General features: G+C 44.9%; 1 protein-coding gene across 1 annotated transcript; it reads right to left on the reverse strand.

Annotated features, from left to right (window-relative positions):
- Positions 1-452: 452 nt before the first annotated feature.
- LOC119434606 (serine/threonine-protein kinase NLK2-like) lies at positions 453-19,793 on the reverse strand. Its single transcript, XM_037701718.2, is given in 10 exon segments — positions 453-8,784; positions 8,787-8,815; positions 12,886-12,982; positions 14,247-14,445; positions 16,261-16,449; positions 16,942-17,151; positions 17,858-17,943; positions 18,025-18,131; positions 18,609-18,664; positions 19,578-19,793. Coding segments are annotated over 10 exon segments (1,479 nt in total). The 5' UTR covers positions 19,779-19,793; the 3' UTR covers positions 453-8,479.
- Between the last annotated feature and the right edge of the window lie 523 nt (positions 19,794-20,316).

The raw sequence follows: 20,316 nt of genomic DNA on the forward strand, positions 1-20,316 counted from the left end.
ACGACATTAGAAGTGTGCTTTCAATATCAGTGTCTTGGCAACTGTTATGGAACATGAAAGTACAGGGTGCATATGCAATGCAGTTTAAGTTTAACTTGTACCAATTTCTTATAATTGTCATCGAGTATAGTTTATTACAGTATATAATGATCGCGGACATACCGAAATAAATCTAAAACATTTCTCACCAATATCGGTAAGTAAAGAATATATGCTTATAACAAATATTGGATATAATGAAGGTATTTTGATACTAGATGCGACTCCGTTAAGAGTTCTGACTACTGCTTTACTTTGCACTGTGGTCATCATTCACCAAGCGCCTCAACCCTCCTTCCCACCTAAATGTTTTCAAATCCTGTACACCATATTGCAGCTGCTCTCATTTTTTTTTTTCATGTTGCATGCTGTGTGTGTTGCTGGATGACAAAGTAAAGACAAGAGACGGCCAGTAAACAAACCAAAACAAAACTCTATTCATAGTTTCCACCAATGAGCACTGTGAATCGGTATTTAAGAACATTCACAACAGAGGACAAAAAAAGAAAGAGACCACGACAGGACGAGTACACACCACATTCTTAAAAAGACCTACAAGAGACTTGTGAGGAAGATGGAAATATTCTTCCCTGGAAGGCACAACACCAAACTCCACCCAATTCATAAAGTGTGCTGACTAATACACATTTGGAGAGCATTCCACCTAAGCAGTGTGCAAACAGTAGTAATAATAGTACAGTAGTAGTAGTTGTGGTGGTGGTGATGAACAGCAGTTGTTAGTAGTCGTGTACAAAAAAACGCACACCCACAAGAAATGAAACCGCACACTGAAGAGCACATGCGTACAGAAGCTACTGGTGACATACAAAAGGCTCTGCTCTTGACAAACGATACCCGACGGGCGTGGCATGCTGCTTCTGAGATGTGCAAGCACCATGCGTTTTCACAGAACTAATTTTTCTCAAGAAGTCTCGGGCCAAAGCCATACAAATGCTGCTGCTTTTGGTGACAAATGTGGTACAAACACCATTCTGTGCAAATCAGCCAAAATGGCCTACAGTGCCGGCAGGCCCATTTTCAAATTATCAAGCTACATTTCGAAATAGCAATACGGCCAACAATGGAGGCACGGCTTACTTCCAAATCGGCAAATTATGTGCAAATAAAGGTTTTACAAGATGAAAGGTGCCGTTGTAGTTTGCACGATTTCAGTATTGTACATCATGGATGAGCATGGCCACATACACTTGGTGTTTTGTCCTTGTTCGAATGATAGCCTGCGCAGCCATTAGTTCAGCAGAAGCATCACATGAATATGCAAACTTGATAATTAGCAAAGGGGTCCACAGTGCAATATAGAAATATGTCAGAGTTGCTGAGAGACATTACCACATTTTTTAAAAATTTTAATCCGAATAAGAGCTTCCATAGTCCTCAACATGCTTACATGCAGCTACAACAATGGCTTTCACATGCAGCTTAATCTCTAAATGCATGAGGTACGATGCCAGTAGTTTTTTTCAGTGACTTCAAGTAACATCTCAGCTTTGCAAGTACAGCCTACAATACATTTAATGCAAACATGCTTTCTGCACCTTTTCACTAGTGAAAGTGCATTCTATGGTCACCTCTTTTTTCCAGAAGCCTAGCGCCTGCTGTACAAGGCTGCTTGAAGTCATTTCACATGTTCAAGCTAGGTGTGTTGAAGGCTGTACCTTTCTCAATGTTATCCGACGCTCCTGCTGTCCTTGCATGCAGCAGTAAATTACTTCAATATGGTGCAGTCTTTGCGTGCAGGCAAATTTGTAATCAGTGGACCACTTTGTCTGGTCTACTGCAAGCCAGGAGGAGAATTAAAGCACATCTCATTGATAGCATTGTTGATCTTAAAACATGAGCACCTTCTGTGGTTATAACCTGTTTCTCTCCTCATCAAGGGCTGAGATGACATAAATACAGCGAGCTCGTCTACAGGACGTAGTGGACCAGCGACAAGGAGGAGATGCATTTGGGAGCTGTCACCTTTGCAGGTACTGCTGTCAGCGCACTCCAAATGGTTAAACTGGTGCAAGCGAGACGTGACTGAAGGACTGAGTGTGAATGTACACTTTGGTGGCATTACTTCCAAACTTGCTTTCAGTTGCACCAACACAACAGGCAGCAGAAATACATCAACGCATGATATCCTTTGCTACTGTGAGGCGTTGATGCTGGATGTTATATCAAACGAGTGTCATCATTTTCAACCAGCTACTGAACCTGTGCTTTGGCAGTCCTGCAAATGATGTGAAAGAGGGCACTGAAGGTGTCTCCAGGAATAAAGCAACAGCTTGGAAACTACTTATTCTCATGATAAAACCGCCTTAGGTACCACTGAGTGTGACAGCTCCAGAACGCTACTCCAGGAAACAAAATGCATCATCTTCAACCTGTCCAGGACTACAGCAAGCAGACAATTTTTTTTTTTCCGAAGGCGTGTACGACAAGCAATGCCACTTGCTGCTACATAGTACCACATTTCGTCACAGCCTCAACTTTGAATGTTTCCTTGCACCATTTCTTGGCTGCAAGCCCACTATGGAGATACAGTGTGAAAACATCACGACCTTCACTGACTACATTTTATCATACACACAGATTCTTATCTACAGCGGGAAGAAAGGCATGAACAGAGCAGCACGGTAGAGCATAACACCACATTTGCCAGTTGTAGCGGCAAGATTACAATCATTACAGAGTGGCAAAACAGCAAAGTGAACCTGCTTCCACACATACACTAGAAGTGAAATATGCAAACAGCGATAAAATAGTAGTGGTTGGTGTATTAAGAGTAGCTTGAAGGAGTGTCATTAAACAAAGGGGGGCAGAAGCTATTGCCTTACAGTAACATAACGCTGGATAGCAGAGTGTGTGAAAACTTTTCACCACCTCTGATGGCTACCAGCCCTATATTGAAAACTGCACACACAAAAAAGGGAGGGGGCATAGGGCGGCACAAGTGGAGGGCCAAGATTGTCGTACCCGAGGTTTTAGGTGGCAGCAATTGCATGTGCTAAACATTCGGCAGTGGAAACTCCTCCAAAACGTAGGAGATGCCTACCAATGAACCACAATATACAATCTATCGCGCAACTTGGTGCACTGTGCCTGACCAACACTCAAGGTTACTGATCAACGTGGCACTTTTGCCTCGCCAGCCAGCACAACTCTCATGCGGAACAAAACTCTGCCTCGGCAACGACATCTGTGTGCGGACCACGGAAGGTGTTTGCAGTTTCCTAAACCTAGGGGGACGAGTCATGTAAGTGTGCACAGCACAAGTGTAAACCATAAGCTTGTAGTAGTAGACTGTATAAACAGAGTTATCTTAATGGAAACGGACTTACTAGGATCTCCTCTAGTAGATATTGCAATTCTGCCGCATTCCGTTGCATGAAGAGGTGGACACTGTCTAAGACAAATGGCAGAATGATGTTAGCTCATTACCAAAATTTTATCATTTTGTAATCGATCTCTTTTAATCGATCTCCCAACTGCAGCCTTAAAGCACAGCAGTAACGAATACAGTAGACTTCCGTTAATTTCACCCAGATGGAACTGACGAAAATAATTGAATTATTTGGGGGGGGGTTTAAACAAATGTAGAAAAAATGCCAAACACACTGATGATTCATTGATTCAATGTAGTGAACTTCCAGGTAACACTTATCAGCACTCAATTTCCCACAGTGAAAGAATTGATATTCTACCGCAGGAGAGCTTTAATAAATCTGTTTCCACAAAATAGATAACCTAATATATTTTTTTCCACCAATATCATTTTAATTTGTTACTAGCTGCTTTACAAGGACCTCTGTTTACAGTTGGATGTCTCTGCGAACAGAAAGAAATGGTTAAAAAGCACCTCCTTCTTTTCCCAGTAATAGTTAGGAAGGGTGTAGACTTCACAACATATGCTCACTGAACACAAGCAGAGCGACTCCAGGAATAACTGCACAGACAGCTCTAGCTGAACGTCCACAGCTAACGAAGCAGCTGAAAAATGCACAGATTAGGAGCCTATCTAGGGAATGCAAGCACAAGCTTTGTTCCAAGCTGCTCTGCTAACATCACACAGACAAAATGGGAGGCTAGATGATTGTTACATGTGGTGCAGCCTTTCTCTACAGTTTGTAAAAAAAAAAAAAACTCTGCGTGCTGTTCCAAGTTTTGTTCTAGCAATTTGTTAGCACCTTAACCTAACCTTTTGTTTCACTTTTATTCTACTGTGCTATATGACTACTACACTGCTCTCAGCACCATATACTGGACCCAATCTTGCACCATTTCACAAAAAGCATAGGCTTTAGGAAATAAAGGGTAACGTTTAATCTTTAGCTCTTGTTTATATCTAGTGTACGTCTGCCTAGTGCTCTTTCCGATTTGTAGCTTGAAACAAACCTCTATGTTCTAGTACTACAACCTGAACTCTTACCAGGGACATTTGTGCCGACATCTACCCAATCCTAAGCGGCTGCTTGTATTGGACCTGCTGCCTCCCTAGAGCTAAGCGATCAGATGAGTTCTTCAGACCTAAACGCACAACAAGGTGAACAAATCTTCATTATACGAGACTCTGATTAGCAATCTCAAGCAATGCTGCGATAGCAGAGACAGTAACCATCATTTCTATGTTAGCCTTTTTTTTCCATTGAGAGAAAGTCCAGACGATTGCATCCATACAAGACAGTGTGAAGCCGAGGTCAGTGTAAGACGCACAGTCCTTACGACTAGTTTCTCGCATAATGTTAGGAGTTGCCTCTGAAGTCAAAGCCTACAGCCCCCACATACTAGGAGAAAAAACAAAAGTACCCGAGGGACACGAAAACACAAATAAGTTATACTATAGTACATGGCAGGAAATTGACCCACACATCTGTCTGCGCCAAGACAACATAAAAAAAAAAAAATGTGGAGGTCCAGAGATCTGGTTGCAATTATGCTGGCGCTGCCAAAGTGTTAGTCGATTAAAAAAAAAAAAAAAAAACCACGAGAAGCACTTGTTCTTTGGCACGTCAATAGCTAAAAGTGTGTGTGGTGTTAGTGCCAGAACAGGAGGGAAAAAAAAAAAAAACACAAGTTGCGAAAGTTACAGACTACAAAGCAGTGTCTATAGACAGCTACACGCAACTAGGCATTGCTGCTACAAATACTTCGTGTGCACCAAGGTGCTTCTTGCATCCTTTTACCTCCAGTAGTTGATAAGAAACACACAGATTTTAAAGAAGTCCTTTGCCTTTGACACTTAATGCAGTGATATATTTTACTGTGTATGTACATGGGCCACATTGGAGGATAAGTGAGGCTTTGTCAGATTGCTTACAGACAGGATGAAAAACACACCAACTACTCCTCAGCGCTTACGAGTTTAAAAGAAATGGCTTGCCTAGTTACTACGCAGGGTTTAGCCCACAGGCGTGCAAGTCAGACCACTGGTAGAACACCAAGTAAAATGATGCAGCTCAATGCAGGATAACGCAGTGAAAAGAAGTGACATGTAAGAACTCCAAGAACTGCGAGGATACATGTCTGCAGTATGACTGGCTGAGAAACCAACAAACAGGTTGAAATAAGAAGAGGTAACACCCGAGAGGGAGAGAGAAAGAAAAAAAAATGAAGGAAAACTGTCCTGCAGTAAGTTGAAAAGGTGGTGATAGTAATATTAACCTCGCTATATACAATGCTGCTGCATACAATGGCCTTGCAAGAGTACAAAAAGTTCCTATGTGGGGCAACACTTACACACAGTACATGAATTACAATGCTTGGAGTGACAACCCATATTTTGTGAATACACCACATACTTTGAAACAAAAAGAAATCAACCACCGATGCGATAGCGTCACTACCGTAATGAGAAAAAAAAAAAAAGAAAAAAAAAAAGCAAAGGAAAGTGCAACATACTGAGATCATACTAAAAAAAGGTGTATTTTCATCACATGAACAACATAAAAGGGGGAAGGGGGAGTGGGTAAGACGTTAACGACAGCACCAATCACTGCAGTCATATGAACATCAGCAACCACACTAAATTGAGGACATTCTAGGTATTACTGAACACACCAGGACAAGCAATAATGGCAACATTAAAATAACACCATTAGATCACCATTCACAAGTGATGAAGCTGTCCAAGAGCATGCGAACGTAAAACTTAAGCCAGGGTGGCTACCCGATGCACCGCATGCAATCAACACAACAAACTAAGACAGGTATAGTGGTGGGCGAGAGGATGAATATACAGAACTCGAAGGAAAACAAAAATGCAGTGAAATTTAAAACCTGTGCTCTAAAGCTAAAAAAAAAAAAAAAGTGTTAAGTTGAACTGCTCCTTAATACAAAGTTCACATGTGAATGATGTCAGAGCAGTCGTAAATACCCACTCTCCTACTTGAATTCAGTCATTCAGGAGACTGGAAAGCATGTGATGAACTAGCCGAAGAAAGGGAAAAATAAACGACTGGGAAGGGGACAACAAAATGAGAGAGAGATTTCTCGGACAGCAGGCAATAAAGAGCACAACTTTTCTGCGAGAGAGAACTCTGTGCGTTCGTCAGTGCCACACATTGTTCACTTCCTTTTTCTGTGTTTCTAGCTATCCATTTTCAACAGCACCACATAAGACAGGGACAAGCAGAACAACACAGGACATGTGCTGTCCTCTCTTCTTGCTTGTCCCTGCCTTAATTAAGTGGTGAATATGGATCGTTACCAACTTGCCCAATTTGCAACGCTAATACGTTTCTAGCTAGCTATGAGGAGTACAAAATAATGTACATGGATGAGTGAGCATGACTGGTAATGATGTATGTACATGCTTTGGTCCGAAGAGACGTTTTCTCCCAGCGCACACACAGGCTGTTCTTTCGCGTACGAAATGCACAGTGGGGAGGAGAATAAAGGACGCATTCGACCTCGCAGGATGCTGAGATGAATGAGGATTTTTCGAGAAGCATACTACGCCCCCAGTCTAGTGACAGGCACCTCAAATTGGTAAAACATTCTGTAGGGCAGGTATCATTGTCTTGGCTAAGCAATGTCAAATGCTGAGAACGTAAAGTGAACCTGTTCACTCAATTTCTATCAGCTGAGATGTCTGAATGCTTTTAAAGAGTGTGAACCTAGGACCATAGCATATCACATTAGGTGAATGCTGCCTACATAACATTTACATGAATGTTTCCAAATTGGACCAGCCCTGACCATTTGAAAGCAGCAAAAGAAAAGTTATGGAAGCTAATAGTCAAAAACAAATTTCAGCACTGCTTAGCATAACAAAAAGCTTTGATCACCTGCACCAGCACTTCCTGCGGGTAAGTCAGCTAAAGGGCGTGTCACAAGAGGTACTACCAAGTTGGGCCTTACAAAGGGTGAAAGCGTGCAAAAGACACACATACAGAGAAGGGAAACGACAGTCAGTTATCACAGTAAGACATTACAACAGCTCTCCCCAGACTGTACCTTTTTTGTTTACTTAAACACCCCCACGTCAAGTTTCTCGCGTCAAACAAGTACACAAACATGGCGTGCAAACACACACACACACTCATGCACACTTTTTTTTTTAGGCTAAGTGCTCCCCACACGATGCACAGGCAACCATGACCTCAAGACGCTCCACGCTCATGCACAGGGACACGAAAAAGCCATGCTATTCCTCTACAAGGAAAGGATGTCGCAGGGAAGGTGACGGTAAGAGAGGCGGGTGAGAAGAGTAGCAGCATGCTCTTTACTAGTCCCCAAGAGAAACCTTGGGTAAGGCTAGGAGTGCCGATGGATGTCTGCCGTCACGGGTGACTACACTTGCCCAGGGCAAGCGACACATGGCCAGGCATTGCGTCACGTGAAAATTTGTCCCAAAGCCTCTTGCATTTGCGGTGGTCCCCGACAAATTTCACTAAACTGAATACCGAGAGCCAGATGGTCCGAGCTCCTGCATCTCTCTTTTGGGATGCCACAATAAAGTCTCTTCAGTTACGTGAACCAGACCAAACAAAGACCTCCTTAAGGAATCCAAGTAGGGCAGAACAGGGTCGGAAAAAAAAAAAAGTATAAGGAATCCTGCTATCAGGTGAACACCCTGGATAAAAGCAGAGGAAAAAAGAAAAGCGGTATGGCAATACGAGACAGAACTGAAGTGCGAAGCTATAAAATAGAGGGAGAGAGAAAAGAAAACTCGCAGAACGTTTTTCCTCTTTCCAGCAGGTGCCACTAAGGAAAAAGTAAAGTGACTCCATTCCTAGCCTTGAAAATGGCTCTTTCCGCAAAGCCCTTTTTGTACCTTTCTCAAAGCTGGACACATTCATGGCTGACACAAGACAGCCGCAAGCTTCTCACGGAGCGCTTACGGGTGAGTCGCTCAATAGACAGCTGACCACCAACCAAAACGCTCCCGACGCCTCGACTCACACCCTTAAGCCGTGAGGCCTCCCCATCAACACTAATCCCGTGCATGTGTGCGAGAGAGTGACAGACAGTCGACAGCAGCCAATCCGCACTGGTGCTGAGAGTGTCGCGCAGCTGGTTGGCTCAGCAGTGGTGCTGCCACTGGGGGACCCGAGGGAGCAGTGCCGCCGTTGTAGATAGGCGGTGATGGTGGTGACAGAGGTGATCGCAGTGGTGAATGACGTGTCGGTGAAGCTGCTGTGGCAGCTGCAGCCTTTGGGCCCCCAAGGCTGGCAACAGCAAGGGTCACGGGTGGTGCAGGGGAGGGCGCCCGTGTCACTCCCATTGGTGGGGCGACGGAGGCAGCTCCGAAGGATGCGCCACCGTCGAACTGCACCAGCAAAGACACCAGCTATCAGGCTTGACATCGTCGTTAAAAGACAATGAAAACGAAACACCATATCAGCCGTATGACGTTTTTCAGTTACTCCCTCTGTAGCTGTTTCACGATACTACCATCAAAATCAACCTAGTTTTTATCTACTGCAGGACGAAGGCCTCTCCCAGCTATCTCCAATTATCTTAGTCTCGACTCAGTTGACTATTCTATGCCTGCAAATTTTCTCATTTCATCACACCACCTAGTTCTTTGCCGTCCTCGAGTGCATTTCCCTACTCTTGGCACCCATTCTGTAACTAACAGAATTGGCTCCATGCATTACATGGCCTGCACAACTACATTTCTTTCTCCTAATCTCGACAAGAACATCAGCTACTCCCGTTGTCTTCCTGTTTCTTAAAGGTGCCCTGAACCACCCCTCGGGCTTGGTGAAATAACATAGTCTGCGAGTCGCATACGCTGCTGCGAACATCTCTGCCAAGTTTTGCTGTCGTACCCGGTGCATGGAGCTCGCAACTGGAGCGCGAAGTCACCTTTCTCTCAAACGCTCTCTTTTCAACAGAAGCCGTGTTCCTCACTTTTTTCAGGACCTTTATTTGGTAATAAAGCGGATTTCCATACGTGGCTGCTATTGGTAGCTGCGGTCGGCTATGTAGCATAGATACCGCGGCCGCTGCGGGTTACCGCCACGAGTCCACTGGCTAAGCGCACTGCAGCTTGCTGAGGACAACCGCGTTTGGCTTACATTTAGCACGCCGTATGCACCAAAATTGGAAGTCGTGGCATGCATTGGGATCGAAAGGTTGGAGAAAATGAACACGCAGTTTACTTACATTGGTAGGGCAAACTTATTTACAGCAAAAGTCATACTCATACTGGCAGGAGCACTGAGCGCAGTACTTCGTAGCACACAGCTACATCGCTCTCGAAGCATAATTTACATGTTGGAGCATACTAGTACATTGTTCTGGGATAGCACACATCACACGTGGAGGATGTCTCTTAAAAACCCTCCACCTTCCCCAGATCACTCAGGGAAACCGGTAACGTCCCAATCAACCAGTCCAGTGGTTTGTATCGAACATACCACCTCCAAGGAGAAGGCCGGCACAAAACACACGCATTGCCCCCAAGCTGATCCTGGAAAAGGGGGAAGCAAGCATACCAGACAGTGTATCATTGATAACCGGGGAGCGGTCAATGATTCAAGCTTGCCAGAAGGTAAAGCCATCCAGGTACTGGTGCCTTTCGCCGAAGTTCTGGGAAACCCTCTCTCGTCTTGTTCTCCCGCCTAACGCCACCAATATGCCGTCACGGACATCTCAGTGTCTATGCTGACTCTGTGGAATGTTGTTTGACGTCGGTATCACGATGACACCAGCCTCTGCTCTTCGGCGAATACGCCAAACGTAACAGCCTATCATTTCTTGCTCCATCGCTAGTTGTGCACTCCTTGTCTTCTTTTCAAGCTTTGTTGTTAGCCACAAAGTTTCTGCCGCATATGTTGGCACCAGGAGAACGAAATGATTGTACTATAGAATGAGACACCTCATTAGATGGTAGCAATGATATCAGTATAACCTGTTAAGCATTCTTGAAGGGATACGGACACAAAATCTGAAAGTTTTACGAAAATGCTGAAAATGAATCCTCAGTGTGTGATTACACCGAAAAGAAATAGTCACTTAGCTCATTATTGAGCCAATGGCTTTATTTTTGGAATTTTTATGAGCGCGCGGCGAGGCGCCCGACCCGCGGGAGTTGGAAGGCGTGACGTCATGACACCCTCGTCGGATAGAAAGCCGGCCGGCTGCGGTCATTCGAAGCGTGCCAAAGCCGCCATCGCAATCATAGATTCGAGTTCTGGTGCCTCTACCAGCGACGAGTACATGTCTGAAGACGAGGACCATTCCAACTTGGCTAGAAATATTACCGCTTATGGTTACGAGCCTTCCGCGTCAAGCGACGAAGAAGAGCAGGCGGCCGTGGAAGTGCGAACCGTAGCACGAAGATTTCGCTCTGCACCAGACACTTATGCAAGAATTATTTGTCATTTCCTCTATAAACTTGCTTTTTGAAGAGCGCACGAAGTCGAGGCAGCTGCGGGGTACTTCAGCACTGCGTGGATGACTGAATAGTAGTTAACCCTTTCAGGGTCAATACCGTACAAGTACGGCCTCCGCGAACACCCTCAAAATGGTCAATGGCGTACATGTACGGTATCGCTTGTACATTTAAAAAGCGCGCCTCTTTCGATCATTTCTTTCGCTTGGCATGTGCTGCCACTCGACGAAAACACGTGGAATTTTTTACTTGCGCCAATGCCTTTCCATTTTTGTTTTTTTTTTGGCAACGGCGCGTTGGCGCATTCGGGCGCGCCTGCGCGGCGGCGACAAGTGCAGCGATTCTTTCGATTATTTCTTTCTCTGGGTATGTGCTGCCACTCTCCTTTCGTTTTTTTTTAAATGGAAACGGCGCGTCAGCTGTCGCTCGCGCATCCGGGCGCGCGGCGGCGGAAAGTGCGCGCTTCTTTCGATTATTTCTTTCGCTTGGTATGTGCTACCACTCGACGGGAAGATGTAGAATTTTTTACTTGCACCAATGCCTCTCCGTTTTTTTTTCTTTTTATGGCAATGGCGCATCAGCTCTCGCTTTTGCATCCGGCGCACGGCATCAGCGGCAAGTTACGGTCTTCTCCTGCGGCGGATTCCGCTTGTTGCACGCGCTAAACTGATGGCTATCTGGTTTCAAATCTCTCAAAGGGTGACCGCTTGTTACTCGATCGTTTATCGCCCACCGCGGTGCGATTACACCTGTTCCCAGGCAGCCGCTTATATACACAAACGATGCTGCCGTTTTTGCGTTTCCTTTTTTAGAGACCACAAAAGCTCTATCGCACCTTGTTGGCGATAAGACGAAGGCTTCTCACTTGTTTCGGTTTCCGGACGTGCACACAACCATTTTTCAGTGTGCTTATCTTCTTTGACCCTCAAAGGGTTAATAGAAATGCCGTCTGTGTGAGCAACTGCTGTGAGGTATCAGTACCTCAGAGACTCGCGACCACTTCACCAGCCACCCCACAGACGGCAGCACCTGTCTGGCGTTCTCCCCAGTTTTTCCCGAGTTTAGCCTGTGGAGAAGCAGTGCTGTGTGTGTGTCTGCCCCACTGCCATGTAGGACTGATATCGTGAGTTGCGCTCGCACATGCCAGCCTTATATTGTTTTACTATGCTTTGCCAACATTTTAAGACATTACTGCCTTCGTGCCCAGCCTCGGGCATCTCACCCCAGCCTCGCCCTCACACTGCTCAAGAAAGCTGCAATTGGACGAAAACAGCACCGACATCTTTTCGCCTCCTTTTTTCAAACGCGCCACTGATCATTTCTGCCTTGCGTTTTCCTGAGAAGACCGATGGCACAGCGTCAGGCTTTAGGCGTTGCCTTTTGAGCGGCATGCCGAGGCTTTTCAGCACAGCCGGGCTGGTCACATAATCATTGTCAATGAAGTGGTCCGCACAAATAAGTAATTTTTTTAGAGGTCTCCAGGCGGGGCGTGATGGCTGACAGGCAGGTATCCAAAGTTTACGCACCTTCTCGTCTCTGCGAAACGTGTGCGACGGCGTGTCACGACTGACGATGCTGTTATAACAGCAATGTCTAGGCATTTCCTTCCGCCGCGGCGAACGCGTCAATACCAAGTGACGACCGCGGGAAGGCGCATGTAAGACGCACCACCTGCGTGGAGCGCCGACGGGGATAATGTTTCAGACGGACTACGTGCGAAGATCACCGAAAGGGGTTAAACAAACTCTGCAAGGGACCGACACCCCCGGAAACACTGCGACAGCTGTGGCCGACCTTAGCCGCGCGCGCGGGTGGGTGGGTGTTATGATGTCAAATTTCAGCTTCTGCCGGCGGCCGCTTAGAGGCAAGGTGCAACAGAAAATCGCAAAAAAAGATGTTTCTCATTCTTTTTTTTTTCAAATACAACTTTTGTTCCGATGCAAAAAACTACCCGCCAACTTTTGTGTCCGTATCCCTTTAACAGTAGCATCTCTTACCTAGCAAAGCTCTTGAAAGCAGTCGAAAGAGGGTTGATGCAGAGTGGGACCCGGTTTGAAGTGGCACACCTTTCCAGAATGAACTTGTGGAGTTTTTCTGCATGGATAATAAAAAGTAGCCATGAGTTTTCTTTACCACTTTCATTGCTTGCCATAAACACAGCCTTACCACACTTGGCAAGAACATGGTGCAACAGGTTCAGCATATGAGCTGAATGCATATATTCAGCGTCATTGCCTCGCCAGGGCATTTGTTGTGAGCAACAGAAGCACTATGTTTGACTAGGGAAGCACTAGCCACACACAACAGAAAAAGCTGTAATGCTAAGCATCAATACAAATTACCGAGAAAAAAAAAATGGCGGCACATTCCTCTGGAGATTGGCAATGTTAATGCAATCAGCAATTTATCTTATGATGAGTGTGTAATAGGTGTAAATGTAGCACTGGTTATGTGTCATTACCAGTAGCACATACTAAGTGCTATACTCGTGGACAACTTTTCTTGGCTATGAAGCGAAAGCTACGGGGGTGGAACTACTGCACATGACTGTATTCATCTGCAATGTAGTCCAGGCGGGGTTGCCACTGGTTTTGGTTTCTCCGACCTCGCACAACTTCTTTACTTTAGTGAGCCGAGACAACTCTGCATTAATCAATCAATGTTTATACACATTCGATATGTACAGAGTTAGGTGTGCGAGAACTCGAAAGAGCAAACTATATATACAATAAAATAACAGTAGCTAACTGATTAATGTTACGTATCGTTTCAAATTATGTGCTGTAAAACACAAAAAATATTGCTTTCTATTTCCCACGTAAGCAATTCTGAACAGAACTGCGGGACTACCTCCAGCAGTGGTGAAAGAGCTGCGCATTGGTGGCATAGCCTTCGCTTCATAGCCAAGAAAAGTTGTCCGCAAGTATAGGCAGGCATGTGTCTCCTCTTTTGGCGCGGCCGTAGCTACGTATGGCTGTCTGCGTGCGTGTTCACTATCTTGGGAGATAATTTGCGGAGGCTGCAATGATGCGGCGAGCCAAGGTGGCTGATCACTCCATGTGCGTTGTCTTTGCCTAGTGTTGAGCTGTTAACCCAGCTTTATACTAATTGTTAATGAAGAAATAAGGACGAAGGTAACTTGTAGCCCGCCTAAAGTGCTCTGAATGTTAAACTTTCCCTAAGATGGCCCCCTCGTTTCATCAATGTTCATTGCCTATCACACCTCTCTCTTGTAATTTCGCTACAATATCACGAACTGTGGCTTGTTCAAGCTACACTGCTGTTCTCTGAGCATGATGCATTTCTTTCCCACCACTAATGGTAGTTTCGCTAAGAATGACAATCACTGCATGCTCACCTTTCACTTGGTGCACGGAGAGAAGTTCAGTCTCGAAAGAGTCGTCGAAGGCATGTGGTGCGACAGGTTCAAAATCAGCCACATAGTGGCGACCCGCCGGTGTGCTCTGGCAGCAGCGGCACATGCACGAGTGGTATCGCAGCCGTCCTTCCTCCAGGTAAGGGTGCGACAGGGCATCCGCACAGCTTATGCGCTTGTCCTGCATGGGCGTGGTCATTATGGAGTTATAGCCTGCCTGTAAACACATTGCCATTTACAAAATACCTGGTTACCGGAGATGCAGGAATGCTCGAGTTGGTGGTGCCATCTTGTGGCGCAACGTTTAACCAGAGAAGACTGCTGCTGTACGGCATTGGCATGCAGTCCTTTCTTATTAATTTTCTTTAAATATAATGCATATATCACAAAAACACTTCTAAACTCATGTTTGGACAATGCTCGCACCACATGTTGCTGCTTGTGCCGTTACTTGCGTCCACGTCTCCGGTAACCTGGTACGCCGTGAAGAGTAACACAGAGACAGACAAATTGAAACTCTACTGTCTAGCTTCGCGAGAGGCTTCTCGGGCCAAAAAATTTGCACTGCAATGCACAGTGCTGACTATATAACACTGCTGTTTCTCATGGCAGAGGCTGGAATGAGCTACTAATGACCGTTTGCACTTTTTCAAGGTACTTACTGTGCCACAATGAATTGAGACACAAGCAATGCGAGATAACAAACGTATAAATGCTTTGGTAACTACAGAGCATTAGGCATAATTGATTTCTTCACAACATGCAACACTGCATCTCAGCCAACAGCAGGAGTCCCTTCTGCGGGTATTGCATGGTGTACTTTTGATCACGATTGTCTCCTTCATGCAAGCTGAAGGAGGGAACCAATCATGGTTGAAAGTGCACTGTGTGACCCTTGTATTAGTAGCCTGATTGACAGGCATTACTTGCAGAATTACCCTTTTCTCTGTTATGAGTGGTCTGCTCACAAGAATGACAACTTTTTTATATATACAATTGTACATGGTATTTTACATGAAGGGCTCCATGATTCTTGGAGCTGTCTACATGCAGGGTCTTTGCATGTATAGCGTTCACACTCCGAGCGTCCACACAACACTCAAGCCCCGCTTTTTATTTATTTTTAATTTTTTTATTCAAGTACCCTAAAGGCCCATAGGGCATTACATAACACCTAGACACTTGTTATTACTAAAGCGATAAGTATGCAGGAATGCACTTGTGGTCTCACTATGTGCTATGCAAGCTACAGCACTGCATTGTAATGGGGTTGCTGTAGTTAGTTGCTTCAAATGTATGCTATAGTATAACAATGTGAGCTCCAAGACAGCTCCTGTCACTCCATTCAAGAGTGATAAAACGTGTTAAGTATGGTGAAAAATGGCAATGGCTTTTCCCTCTCACAAGTTCAAAATCCCCGACTATGAAGATATTGTGCCTGCAGGATTCAATCTCGTGCCTATGTGGGATTGTGCTTGGGGTCCCATGTGGCGAACCCAAGCACAAGCCATCTTTCTTTCCTTTTGTTACCCAAAATGCATTACTATTACATTAAAATGGCATTCAGTTATGCTACAGTGACCAACACTGTCGAAAATGTTGTCCTGGTCAGGCATAGTCCTGTAATTTGTGTAATATAAAGTGCAGCCACATTCCGTCCCCACTGGAATATTGATGCAGTGGCTAGGCACTCAATCTGCAAGGTTAAATTCTGAGGTTCTGCATGCCAAAGCCACGATCTGATTACAAGGCACACCATAATGAGGGGCTCTGGAGTAATTTTGACCACCTGGGTTTCTTTAACATGCTACCACTGCACGGAAGACGAGTGTTTTTACATTCCTCTCTCATCAGAATGCGGCTGCCGCGGCCAGGATTGAACCCACCACCTCATCTCAGCAGCGCAACGCAGGTCAACCTGCAATCTTTTCTCTGCCACTAGGGGCTTTCTCTTTAGATTATATTAGCCACAAATAGAGAGGAAAGCAGCACGTACAGGGTTGAAGACGAGCATTTGGCAGAGCAAGTGGACTGCCTCGTGGGTTGCCTGTGGTGAAAGGGTGTACAGAGCTGCCAAGGAGGGCGGCTTGGTGGGACGCCGCAGCAGGTGGGCACGGGCACCTTCACAACCGTGCTTCATATCCTCCAGCAGGGGAGTGCCCAGCAGCTCCGTGATCAGCTCCAGCTGTGCACAAACACATGGTAATACTGTGAGCCATCGAGGACGACTCTTGCAGAAGCCTTAAACCACTTTTAAAGGACACTAGAGGCAGATACTGAGTCAACTAAAGCGACAAATGTGTGCTCCAAGGTGTCCAAAGCATTACTTTTTGCAACAGAACAGAGTTCTCAAAGGTGAGAAAATGACAAATGCAGGGCAGAACTGCTGCTGCCAATGATAAAATGTGGTACTAAACTCCCTCGATATACTACTTTGCAAAAATGCTTTGTTACAGTTATTTGATATCAACACGAATAATTAAACACTCAATTTCTGATTCAATTTTTGCCTTCAGAGTTTCAGTAAAGAAGAGGTAAAAGTCTGAAAGTGACAAAGCTGCGAATGACCCCTATGGCTTTGTATTGACTTGCAGTCATTTTTAGTGCCATCAAAATCGTAGTACCTCTAGATTAATTGCAGCAGCTAGCAAGACCCTGACCACAAGCAGTTACTCACTTGCTGGATGGGAGTCTGTGCTTGGAACAGGATGCGCCGTCCCAACAGCTCAGCAAATATGCAGCCCACGGACCAGATGTCAACGGCCGAACCATAGTGACGTGCTCCCATGAGCAGCTCCGGGGCCCGATAGTATTGAGTCACAACTTCCTGTGTCATGTGCCGCTGTTCATCCCGCTCCTCCAGACGGGCCAGCCCAAAGTCGCAGATCTGGATGATCGGGCAAGGAAGCAAGGCATAGAGCATCGAAATCGGCACATCATGCGTAACACACCTTAATTCGCAATTCAACTCTGGCAGTTCTTAACTCTGGCTTGTTCAAGTTCAAGCAAGCCTGTGAAATGTTTGGTTGGCTCTGTGTTGCAAAGCCATTCTACAGCAACTTAACCTGTACAGAACCATCCATCATTTTAAATCTGCTTTCCCTGACCATGCAATAACTATCAAAAATAATACCTCTCCTGCAGCCAAGGAGTGTTCTAACAAAGGCATTTGCACAACATGTCATGCCTTCTGCTGCCAAAAGGTGCTCCAAGAAAAGCATCCACCGACCACTAAATAATATAGTTCGCAAGGACATTGTACAGCCAAAAAAACCTTGCACCCTAGCACACAAAACTTTACTTTTTGTAAGACATTTTTTGTAAGAACAGCTGAAGTACAAGTATGTACCAACACACCTCCAGCCTTGCTTTGACAATTCGACAACTGATGTTCTGCTGATCAACTGAACAGTGTAGCTTGAGACAAAAAACTTCAGCAATGAAAGTGATTTAGAAACAAGATTGCATTGCAAAAATTATTTCATTACAATTTTTTGTACTGCTTGCATGTATATATATAAAACATACATAGCTTGCCTGGGCAGTCATTAAAATAATGTGCGGGAGAAAATAGCAAGGCATGACAGACTCACCTTAAGAACACAATTGCTGTTAACCAAGAGGTTGCCAGGCTTGATGTCCCTGTGAAGTATCCTTGAGGAGTGTAAATACTTGAGGCCTGTGGAAATGAGTAGATTGATAAGCCACTGCCACAAAATGGGTGTGAGGGTGGCCAAGGCAAGGGGATGGTGACACTCACCTCTCAATATCTGGTAAAGAAAAACTTTCAGGTGATCTGAAGTAAGTGGCTGTGGAGAAACTATGATCTTGTGCAGATCACTCTGCATCAGTTCTGTTGTGACATATCTGTGCAGCAGCGGTCAAGGAAGATTTCATGGAGAGAAATACGACAGATGAGCATAGACACCTCGTTCAGTCACATTTGCTGTCACTGTAACCAAGTGATCCCTGCTGCAAACACAGACACGAAAAGGCATTTGTGGTGTTTGTGTCCTCCCTTTCAGTAGCACAAATACTTACGAACTTTCTCAACTTTTCACTGCTCTAATAATTCCCAACATTACATGACTATCACGCATTGAAGAGAATATATCTAAGGATGCAATTGTGATAGTCGAGTGTACTCGAAGTTTGCCATTCTACGCGGACTCTACAAGAACATGCAGAAGACATTCTTGAACACCTGCATCCCACTAATACAGTAGCTGTACAAGAAAAGGTACATTAAAAACACCATGAACTTGAAATCAATGCACCACGGTGGAATTGCTGTTATTCAAGCAGTAAAGTTATACAACCATGGCAAATTGAAAAAAAGGATACATTTCTTGAAAGAAATCTAAATGTGGAGGCTGTAGGATATCCAGCGCTGACAAGACCTGCAAGGAACAGAAATTTTTCATAATCCAGAAGGGCAATGGTTCCAACTAGCCAACTCCGAACTATGCGAGCCATGCCTTTTACAAACCACGATGACATTCGGCAATGTTTTGTTCAGGTATATATGCAGTCACACTGATGAGTGAGTGTACCAATCTCTGGCACCTTGTGCCCACCCAGCATTGCTGCACTTTGCAACTATGTGTGGCATACCCTGGCATACTTTGGCGACATTCAGCAGAGTCTTATTCAAGTATAAGCTCTTGCCCTCACATGCGCATTACAATCCACACACACAGGCACACATTCCTGTTTGCACTCACTATCTAGAGCTTTGCAATGGGTGCGAGACCCTGGTGAGTGAGTGCACCCAACTTATTTTAAGGCCTTTAACATCAGTTTTTGCAGCACTTGCACACTTTGGGAGTTGCTCATGTTCACCCTTTAAGAGGGGAAGAAAAAAAAAATACTTTAGTGCAATGGTTTTGGAGTTCCAAACACAAAAGGATAGCCTTCACTCAGACTCACTCATGCTGCACTTGACAGCCAAGCATTTCGCTACGGTACTGCTTCATGTCAACATACTACTGGAAAGGACAAAACATGCTATCGGTTGAAGCTGAAGTAGGAGCACCGGGAAAGTTGGCATACAAGCAATGACTCGCCTTCATTGGCCTAGCGTAACACTCCCTGCAGAGCTCTTCACAGAAGCATCTGACATACAGAAGCCGTGACAAGGTTGAAGTTGCTTGCTAGCCACAGCATTAACGCATTAGTCTTTTTCATGGATTCCGTACTTCCATAACTGAGAATTCATGCACTGCACCTGTACCTTGCGCATCTTTCCCTTGTACATGCACATCCGACACACACTATTTCTCCCCCAGGGCGGGCCACTTGATCAGGACTTACATTTTCATGCTTGAAGAAGCAGAGCATCTTGATCTCACGATAGACTCTCTTGCTGGAGACCAGGTTTTGGAAAACATTGGGCATCTTTTTGAGGGCCACTCGCTTGCCATCTCGGGGGTCTGTGACCGACCTGCACAATGAGAAGAACAAAGAGGCACACCAGGTTAATGCTAAGCCAGGTAGCAACAATGACAATGGCATATATTTAGGGTTATTCATTTTCTGGATTTATATTTCGTGAAATAGGAGGGGTAAAAATTGGGTATTATTTTTAAAGAGGAAAACAAGGGAGAAATAGAGGTTTTTGTTGCCTGGCAGCCGAAAGTTCAGGGTGTTTCTGGCAACTTTCCCACATGGTTAACACAGGCAGCGGTATTCTTTGGGACACATTCTACTTGAACAAGCGATATCACTGACAGGAACATGTAATAAAAAAGAGCTGCCAAAAACCACATGACAGACTCATCTATACAGATCTTCGTTGACATGCAAGCATTATTGCATTGTCATTACTTTTAAACCACACCACATGAACCAAAACAACAAATTGAGAAGTGTTTGGCAATCCCTTCTTTACTTTGTTTGTTGCACTTTTTTTTAAAACAAAGGAAGAAGGACGAGTAGTAATGCACACAAACATGGTTCACAAGAGCTGTGACACATTTCCTTATCATAAAAGCACTTGCTGACATACATTATGTGTTTTGAGTATTTCTGTGTCCATCCTAGACCTGTGTCA

The sequence above is a fragment of the Dermacentor silvarum genome, unplaced genomic scaffold, assembly GCF_013339745.2.
Source record: "Dermacentor silvarum isolate Dsil-2018 unplaced genomic scaffold, BIME_Dsil_1.4 Seq135, whole genome shotgun sequence".
Taxonomy (NCBI): Eukaryota; Metazoa; Arthropoda; class Arachnida; order Ixodida; family Ixodidae; genus Dermacentor; species Dermacentor silvarum.